General features: G+C 40.3%; 1 protein-coding gene across 1 annotated transcript in view; it reads right to left on the reverse strand.

The window, feature by feature from the left end:
* Positions 1 to 9,889, reverse strand: part of rnf17 (ring finger protein 17) — a 31,247-nt gene that overhangs the window by 9,541 nt on the left and 11,817 nt on the right. Inside the window, exons 13-26 of the mRNA XM_034886458.1 lie at positions 9,367 to 9,538; positions 8,596 to 8,737; positions 7,983 to 8,170; positions 7,702 to 7,831; positions 5,763 to 5,925; positions 4,478 to 4,593; positions 4,113 to 4,230; positions 3,850 to 3,967; positions 3,484 to 3,738; positions 2,752 to 2,896; positions 2,023 to 2,135; positions 1,371 to 1,461; positions 640 to 761; positions 29 to 221 (exon numbers count right to left, since the gene is read on the reverse strand). Of these exons, the coding sequence (XP_034742349.1) occupies positions 29 to 221; positions 640 to 761; positions 1,371 to 1,461; positions 2,023 to 2,135; positions 2,752 to 2,896; positions 3,484 to 3,738; positions 3,850 to 3,967; positions 4,113 to 4,230; positions 4,478 to 4,593; positions 5,763 to 5,925; positions 7,702 to 7,831; positions 7,983 to 8,170; positions 8,596 to 8,737; positions 9,367 to 9,538 (2,066 nt within the window). The remainder of the gene's footprint in view (positions 1 to 28; positions 222 to 639; positions 762 to 1,370; positions 1,462 to 2,022; positions 2,136 to 2,751; positions 2,897 to 3,483; positions 3,739 to 3,849; positions 3,968 to 4,112; positions 4,231 to 4,477; positions 4,594 to 5,762; positions 5,926 to 7,701; positions 7,832 to 7,982; positions 8,171 to 8,595; positions 8,738 to 9,366; positions 9,539 to 9,889) is intronic.

The following is a 9,889-nucleotide window of genomic DNA, read 5'->3' on the forward strand; positions in this document are numbered from 1 at the left end:
GGGGAGAGAGAGAGAGAGAGACAATCACCTTCTGAGCAGACATAATGGTGCGGGGGGTTGGTATTGGTAGAGTGGGAGTGAAGTTGAGAGAGGATGAGGAGGGTGAAGAAAGGAGAGGAGCTGGGGGAGTGTTTTTGTTCTCGTCATCAGAGCCATTCGTTTTAGTCTTGCTCACTGCAGACTTTGGATCAGTTTCTTTGGATTTTTGAATTACAGCATCTCTGTAAGACAAAAGCAAAACACACTTAAACAAAATATATATATATATATATATATTGGCATTAAGTACTGGATATTAAATAAATAGTAATAAAGTTCTTTCATATCTTACACATAGCATACAAATCAGACTCTTGTGTCTGCAAAAGCAGGAAGCAAAAATAATCCAACTGAAGATTATAATTACAGTCAAAAGTAAATATAACATGTAAAGCATTTAAGAAACTGTTGCATTTGTATTTTTGGATTTATTTAGACCTTCTGATGTGTGGTACATTCTGAAAAAGATATATGAAGAGACAAGATTATGGCTTTTAATATTATTATGGCTATTAAGGTTTTGGCTTTAGTTATTTTAGACCTATAAATCCTGATAACCACACAAACGTCCATGCATGTGTCACACATGCACGCACATACCTTGGTTTTCTTTCCTTGAGGGCGAGGCCTTCACTGGCCAGAAAATCTGCAATGCTGACCAACTGTCCCATTCTGTTGGGGCAGAACAGTGTGACGGGTACTGGACGCACATCTGTAAACTCCTGTATAAAAAGAGAGAAGAGGTAGACACAAAGTGAAACTAGGGCAGTGCATTAACAAAGAACAGAGGTTCATAGTGCAAAGCAAAGAGTAAAATGCAAATTATCATTCAGAGACTGAGATTCTTCAGGTGAAGCAGTCGCTTGTTTTGTTAGTGAGTGTGCAGCGTATCCTAATTCTGTGTAATTTTCAGTTGCTTGAAACCTTTATGAAAGAAAAAGCCTGTTTGCTGTGTTTATACTAACGCTAAGTCAGTTTAGTAGAGTAGAAGGCAGACTGTGGTCTGCACATCTGGCTGTTGGCTTTATTTACATGCTGTAAAGGCGTCTAAGAAGCCGCACTTGCCACGCCACACATAAAACAGAGCAAATAGTCAAATATTTGTATTTAACAGCAAAATCCAAATTTTACTGACACAATTCTGTCAGGTACAGTCTTGAAAATTTGTTAGGTAAGTAGTACTACTACTACTAATAATAATAGAGCAACTCTGAAGCAACTTGGAGAAATTATTTGTCCTCACAAACTATTGTATGTAGATAAACAAAGCTGGAGCAATAAACCAAACCAAAAGGACAAGGGGGCATGAGGCGAAGAAAGGAGAGGAAGACCTTGATGGTCATGACAGCCGAGGCTCCAGTCAGGTAGTTGGAGAACATGTCGCAGGCTGTAGCCGTCCAGGTGGATCTGCCTCCTGCTGGCCTGAAAGACAGAAAGGAGAGTGAAGAAAAAGTGAGAGAAAGTAAAACAATAAAGACTGAAAGAAAAAAGTGAAAACCAAAGTAGCTGTCACGCACTCAACTACTATCTCAGCACCATTTAAATCAGTCTTCGAAAATGATGAGTATAGTAGTTTACAGTATATTATTACTATCCAATGTTCAAAACACATACATGTGACATGACATACATTTTAGATCCAACCGCCCAGCCATACTTTTTTGTAGGCATGGGCTGGTTACCGGTTTTAAGGTTTGCCACGGTACGAAAAAGTCACTGTTTCAAAACCACTAACATTTTCTGTTATACCGATGTTGCTATGCTCTTTAAAATAAAATACAGAATGTTCAATGGATGAAAAGAATTTGTGTTTGACCCGGACATTTCAAAATAATGTTTTAGAGCTGTAACTGCAATACCATGAAACCGTGGTATTTTTGCTGAAGCTTATCATACTGTCTGAATCTTATACCGGCCCATACCTATTATGTTGTGTATTTGATTTGGACGGATACACTCCTATTTACAGTGTGTGTGACTAACCTGATGTCAGTGAGAGTGCACTCCAATGCCAGAGAACCCTTCAAGGACAACGGCAGGGGACGCAGGCAGCTAACGTCGAGCTTCACCATGTTGCCATGATCACAGCGCATCACCTGGTACCAGCAAGTAGGGAGACAGGAAGTCACAGTCAGTGACGGTTATCAATTTAAACAACCTTTAAGTCACAATAACATTTAACAGATTAGACATTCATATAACATGTCACAAAAAGTTAGATTTTATTTCCATCATTTACACTTTCAAAGTAACAGAAAACAAAAAAATGACATCTGCAAAAGTTTGGGCACCCTGCAGAGTTAAAACCTTTTACTGGGTCTACTATTAGCCGTCCGCTGACCTACTGGTGCTAGGTCTACAATTAGTAGTCTGCTAACCCGCTGCCTCCGGGTCTGACGTTAGCCGTCCGCTGACCCAATGCTGCTGGGTCTAACATTAGCTGTTTGCTGATTATGGGAGGAAAAAAAAATTGTTTCAAATCGGTAACATAGACGTAACGAGTGGCACGTAATGTGAAGTAACATGGCATTTCATTTAGTTTCAACTTGTCCAGAGGGGCAAGTAAATTTTTCTTCCACTTTTCTATTTGCTTAATGTCGAGACTTGCAGCAATGCTTCTGTTGCCTATAACGCCCGTTTTAGAGCATAAGAGGGCAGCGCAGACATTTCTGGAAATGTGTTTGTTTTTGCAATGGGTGGTGCTCTTAATACCTCTGCAATGTTGCTGGATGTGACATCAGCGCAGATCCGTCCTCTCTCCCAAACCCCGTTAATGTGAGCAGCACAGGACATGTCTGCTTTCCACACCACATCTTGGGGCTCCATTTGTGCACTCTCCTTCACCAGCTCACACATCCTGATAAAACGTTGTAATAGTCATAGAACCAACATTATACAACATTGCAACTACGTCTGCAAAAAGAAGCCACTGTCCAATTGTTGTGCAGTGTGTTGTAAATACACAATACTGCATTCACACATTTTTCCAGACAAATATATTTGCGCTTGCTCATAGAGTTGTGTCAATGGACGATATCCCAATCCAATCATCGTGAGGCGTTCTACATGGCCTGGACTAGGATCGTACATAGACTAACATATCAGCATGCGCTAAGCTCTGCAACCTTGTTTGGATACAGTGGTCTCGAGTGAGAGAGAAAAGGCGTTAACGTGGACCACTTATCACACTTTCCTTTCTCCCCTCACCAGTTGGTGGACACTACTGTGTGCGTGCAACAATAAGTAAATCTGATGTCCCGTACGGTACGGGACAATGTTACGTAGGATCTACGGGCCAAATGTTTGGACACACCTTCTCATTTAATGTGTTTTCTTTATTTTCATGACTATTTACATTGTAGATTATCACTAAAGGCATCAAAACTATGAATATAGTATACATATGTGGAATTATGTACATGATTTTGTGCTTTAACTGTTGACCTTTTGAGTTGAGAGTTGTACTGGCTTAGCTGGACGTAAAAGCTGCTTGGCGAGTTGACGTGGCTGACTGTGACCTTTAGGTCTTTCAGTTGATCAGGGAGCTTCAGCTGACACTGAACCTCCAGCGGTTCCTCACACAGCTTTTCAGTTCTTTTTTGGTCCGGGTCATCAACGCCACATGTGTTGCCAAGCTCAAGTGGAGGGTCCCATATGGCAGACTCATCCCCAGGTAGCCTGTTATCCTTGGACTCAAGTCTGCAGAAGGGAAGAAGCAAACGGAGGAGATATTGGGGGCAGTGAGATAAAGAGAGGTGAAATGGAGATCCTGTACAACAAATTATTTTGATATACAAGTTGTTTTCTTACCCCTCTTTGAAGGAAGCCAGCTCCTCTGTGACCAGCAGCCCAGCTATGTTGGCTAGTGGCCCATTTAGGCCACTTTCAAACAATTTGACTGGCAGAGGCTCAGTCTTGGGGGCTCTTCCTGGAGGGGTACAGCAAAAAAAAAAAAAAAGTGCTATATCATACAGACACAATAGGCCTTAGTGACGAGTGAAATTTAAAATACCCTGTGTATTTTATTTTAATAAAAGGCAAAAAAATCTAATTCACACACACACACACACTACCTGTGGCCACTATAGTGACCGGTTTCTGGTGAGCTAGGCTGACAAATCTGTTGCAGCAGGCATCACTCCATGTCTTGCCATCCAAAGGAATCACATCTGACAAAGAGCAGTGGATTGCCTGGATAGCAGAAGAGACACTTGCATGACGTCAAATGACTTTTACACTACATCATACGGCTTGACTTTTTGTTCGTAGTTTCATTTAACAAACATTTCGGATGGTACCTGTTATTATGCATAACCTCCGTGGAGTTCCTGAGATATTGTGTTTAAAACTATGGGACAGACACCTTGAAAACATAATGCTTCGGCCACGGCTGTTGCCGGCACATAGGCATAAACATAACTGTCAAACGTGTTCTCACCATGGAAGGAAGGGCAAAGAACTCATCCTTGATCTTCCTTATGTCACTGACTGACAGGATATCTTTATTGCCAAAGTCAACATACTGCACCTCCACTTTTCTGCCCCCTGGATGACCTACACACACACACACACACACACACACACACACACACACACACACACACACACACACACACACACACACACACACACACACACACACACACACACACACACACACACACACACACACACACACACACACACACACACACACACACACACACACACACACACACACACGATAGGGATTCTGAAAATGCTATAAATTCGAAAAAAAAAAAAAAGTTCTGAAAAAAAGACAGTTCAAGATGTGAAAAAAATGATTTGCAAACCTACAACTTTACTGACAACATATGCAGCTGCACATAATATCAATTGCACCTAAATTGTTTTCTTTTTTTACCTAGACCCTACCAAAGATCGGCAAGATCATCCTTTCAGTGTGTTCAGACAAGACGGGGAGCAAATTTTGAATCTTTGATTAGACTCCAGAATGTGCACGTTGAAAATGTTTCAACTTGCAAAATATTTGTGCGTTCCTTTGAGCTTTCTTAATCTGCTTTGTAAACATAAAAAGATAAAAGGAATCAGGAGATTGGAGCGGAATTACAGACAGAACCAGTGTTTCTGGAGAGTTTAGTCACAGACTCAGTTCAACACAAGCTCACCCAACGCTATTTAATAACTTGCCTTGTGCTTTAGTCATCAAAGGCGTATTCACAAATTGTCATAGTATGATACTTAGAAGTATATTCAAAAGAAAAATTTGAAGCTGTGTACACTAAACTGTGTTGGCTGGAATAAGAGCAGTTGCAAGTTGTCTTGTGAAAATCTTCTGAGAATAACTGTGTATTCTGTGCCATAAAAGTAATCTGATCTGTTGCAACTACGAGTTGGATTTTTAACTGCTGCCCCAGCAAGAAGTAACTTTTAAAGGAACTTTCCTAAGGAATATTTTGGCGTCAGTAAACTTCAGACTTTGTGGAATATGTACAGAATGAAAAACAGAAAAAGAACTTTGAAGAACTTTGGTGCTTCTGTTGCTGGTAAAGTACCAGCCAATATACAAGCTGTTTTGGGCAAAAAAAGACTTTAGTTAGTAAAAGGTTCAGCCATGCCCCGTATTCTGATAAAACTGTAATGAACTGGATATAGGTTGAGTCACTATTGCCTTACACTAGAAAGCAATACCCACTGGTAAAACAGACATGTATTTATTCCTGTGACACACAAACCCTCACCTATGACTCGAGCTCTGTACCACAGCTTATCGCCATAGCGGGCAACACAGGCCTGTTTGATCACAGGGCAGTAGATGTTGAGGTCATCTTCTCCAGCTACTCTTGTCGCATTGTAACACTCTTGGAGCTTGGTGGTGAGCAACAAAGACTCCATGTTATCCACCTGGTATGGCCGATAAAGTGAAAAGATGAGGGAATGAAAAAAGAGATTGGTTTTCAGTAACAATAAAAAGGAAAACATTTCTATTTGTGAAAAACATTGACCTTTAAAAACAAATCTACTTTTTCTTCTAAGCACATGTTTTCCTCTCTAGTTCATCTAAATTATACAGTGCCTAGCAAAAGTATTTGGCCCCTTGAACTTTGACCTTTTCCCACATTTCAGGCTTCAAACATAAATATATAAAACTGTATTTAACTGTTATTTAAAACAAATAAAAAAAACTGAAAAATTGGACGTGCAAAATCATTCAGCCCCTTTACTTACAGTGCAGCAACATCTCTCCAGAGGTTCATTGAAGATCTCTGAATGATTCAATGTTGACCTAAATGACTAATGATGATAAATAGAATCCACCTGTGTGTAATCAAGTCTCCGTATTAATGCACCTGCTCTGTGATAGTCTCAGAGGTCCGTTTAAAGCGCAGAGAGCATCATGAAGAACAAGGAACACACCAGGCAGGTCCAAGATACTATTGTGGAGAAGTTTAAAGCCGGAATTGGATAGAAACATTTCCCAAGCTTAAACATCCCAAGGAGAACTGTGCAAGCAATAATATTGAAATGGAGGAGTATCAGACTACTGCCATTCTACAAAGACCCGGCCGTCCCTCTAAGCTTTCAGCTCATACAAGGAGACTGATCAGAGATGCAGCCAAGAGGCCCATGATCACTCTGGATGAACTGCAGAGATCTACAGCTGTAGATCGTGGAGTGGGAGACTCTGTCCATAGGACGACAATCAGTCGAATACTGCACAAATCTGGCCTTTATGGAAGAGTGGCAAGAAGAAAGGCATTTCTTAAAGATATCCAGAAAAAGTCTTGTTAAAAGTTTGCCATAAGCCATCTGGGAGACACACCAAACATGTGGAAAAAGGTGCTCTGGTCAGATGAAACCAAAATCAAACTTTTTGGCAACAATGCAAAACGTTTTGTTTGGCGTAGAAGCAACACAGCTCATTACCCTGAACACACCATCCCCACTGTCAAACATGGTGGTAGCAGCATCATGGTTTGGGCCTGCTTGTCTTAAGCAGGGACAGGTAAGATGGTTAAAATTGATGGGAAGATGGATGGGGCCAAATATAGGACCATTCTGGAAGAAAACCTAATGGAGTCTGCAAAAGACCGGAGACTGGGACGGAGATTTCTCTTCCAACAAGACAATGATCCAAAACAAAGCAAAATCTACAAAGGAATGGTTCACAAATAAACATATCCAGGTGTTAGAATGGCCAAGTCAAAGTCCAGACCTATAGCCAATTGAGAACCTGTGGAAAGAACTGGAAACTGCTGTTCCCAAATGCTCTCCATCCAACCTCACTGAGCTTGAGCTGTTTTGCATGGGGGAATGGGCAAAAATGTCAGTCTCTCGATGTGCAAAGAGACATACCCCAAGTGACTTACAGCTGTAATTGCAGCAAAAGGTGGCGCTACAAAGTATTAACTTAAGGTGGCTGAATAATTTTGCACGCCCACGTTTTCATTTTTTTTATTTGTTAAAGTTTGAAATATCCAATACATTTTGTTCCAGTTCATAATTGTGTCCCACTTGTTGTTGATTCTTCACAAAAAATTACAGTTTTATATCTTTGTTTGAAGCTTGAAATGTGGCAAAAGGTCAAAGTTCAAGGGGGCCAAATACTTTCACAAGGCACTGTATCTCTGGTATCAAAGCCTTGTTTAAGCATTATATATCTGTGTGTATATTTAGTACCAGCTGGATGTAGAAGTCAGAAGGGTTGTTGATGTGGGACACCACAGCATTGAGCTCTGTGTTGAATTTGGGATAGTCACGAGGGTAGTACAGCAGGGGCCTCCTGCCCAACTTCACTGGAGAATAGAACCTGCAGTATTGGTAGTTTTGGAAGAGCACAAGCACAATTAGGCCACTTCAGTGGTGGGTCTCGATATTCAGAAATTATTATATAAATATTCAATTACACCACATAACTAATTTGATGATCACAATTTCCCTGGTAATCTGCACATGGGTACCTGGCCACTTCAATGAAAACAAGGAACTCTCTGACAGAAATGGGCAGAGCACTTGATTGATCCATGGAAACCTTCCTTAGGTCCACTAATAAAGAGTCTCTGTCCTGACCCAAAGGCCGCAACTCCACTGCTGCAGAGCCAACCACACTTTGAAATTCAACCTGCGCCTCATTACTCCAGCCCTTAGTCTGAACACACACACACACACACACACACACAACCACACACACACACACACACACACACACACACACTTTATAAAAGAAAGCACTGCAACAAAAAATACATCAAAATTGACAAAAGAGAAAACATTTCACAAACCAGTTAAGGTACTAAGGGTACCTTCCGTCTTTCTCACAATTACATTTGATTGATTGTACACCCACAGATACTGTGTTCTGTTCAGTTGTGTTTTTGTAAATGTTTTTCTCTTTTATAAATACATCATGTACAAGCTGTACATGTGTTGTTGATTTAGGTGTTGTATTTTTTTAAACTGAGTTTGAAACTTGAGGGCCACCATATGTTATTTATCTTCCTTTATTAGAGAGGGAAAATGTGTTTATTTTGGCAAAAACAGAAAGTGAATTTATTTAAATCTCAGTGGTCTTACCAGGTCATAGGGGACCAGGTCCTTGAGTGAACATCTGATTGCTTGCGGAACAAAGTGTTGCAGCTCTACATTCACCCATTCATCCACCTTCCTCAGGCAGTTATTAACAGCCTTCAGTGTAGACTCTGTGTTTCCCTCCTCACTGGAAAATATGAGGATTGGAGAATTTACTTGAATACTTACTGGGTGACTAATACAAATGCTTCACAATCAAGACATTTAAAATGGGTTAGTTAAGCATGTATGCTGTGTGTACTACAGTGTGCACCTATCAGATATGGAAAAAAAATGCAAATTATGTAGATGTTATGTAATTTTTATTAAGGTCTAAATATCTTTTTTTTCTTTTTAAATTTGAATTTTAAATATCTTCAAAATACACAACCTGTGCACGGCAACAAAATAACTGCTAAACTTGCAATACAGGCATCACTTATTTTACTTCTTTAGTAGGTCTTAATCAGACAAAACTACTTTAATTGCTGTGCGAGAATAACAAAAGGGAGACACTTTGGAAAGCTGTCATTGATTTAGCTAGAAACTCTGGAGAAACGTTGTAGTAAGGATGCAGTGGCTAGCTGACAGAATGAAGGTCGATGTGTTTTCCTTTCTGTGGACCATCTGATGCTCCAGAAGAGGATTAGGGTCAATTGTGTTTGAACAGTAAATTGAACATTTCACTATAAAATGGCTTAAGACCCTGCCTAATCCGCAAGCTTCCATTTTCAACCGGTTGGAAACATGAATATGAAGTCAATTTTGTATGTGTACCTCTGTATGGTGATGATTTTGCAGTATCCATAGTCAAGGAAGAAGACTCGGATACTTGTAAGTTGGGTGGCTGGGCAGGCTTTCACAGCCTCCACACATCCTTTCCTCAAAACTTCCGCCACACTGGCCCGGCACCAGTGTTCCTCTTTACACTTTGCAAAGATCATGGAGCCTGGAGAGGAGCCGAGCAGAGCAGAGCAACAAAGGCTGAATAATGCACCCAGGACGTTTCACTACACTCTGAGAGACTGAGTGGTGTATAGAGTTTGGTGTTGTTGTTTTTTTTTTCCATACTGATGCCAAAGCGATACTTTTATATAAAAGTTCAAAAAAGAAGGAAAAAAAAAGAATAAGAAGGGTACTAAACAGTCTGCAACATTAAAATACAGCTTGTTTATGGCTAAGGCCATATGGTAAAAATTAAAGATTTAATAATAACGTAATAAGTAGGGGTGATTCGAGTATCCGGCTGAAACGAGTATCCGGTACGGATAAAGCACTTTTGCCGAGTACAAGTATTTTA

The sequence above is a fragment of the Etheostoma cragini genome, chromosome 11, assembly GCF_013103735.1.
Source record: "Etheostoma cragini isolate CJK2018 chromosome 11, CSU_Ecrag_1.0, whole genome shotgun sequence".
In the NCBI taxonomy this organism is placed as follows: domain Eukaryota; kingdom Metazoa; phylum Chordata; class Actinopteri; order Perciformes; family Percidae; genus Etheostoma; species Etheostoma cragini.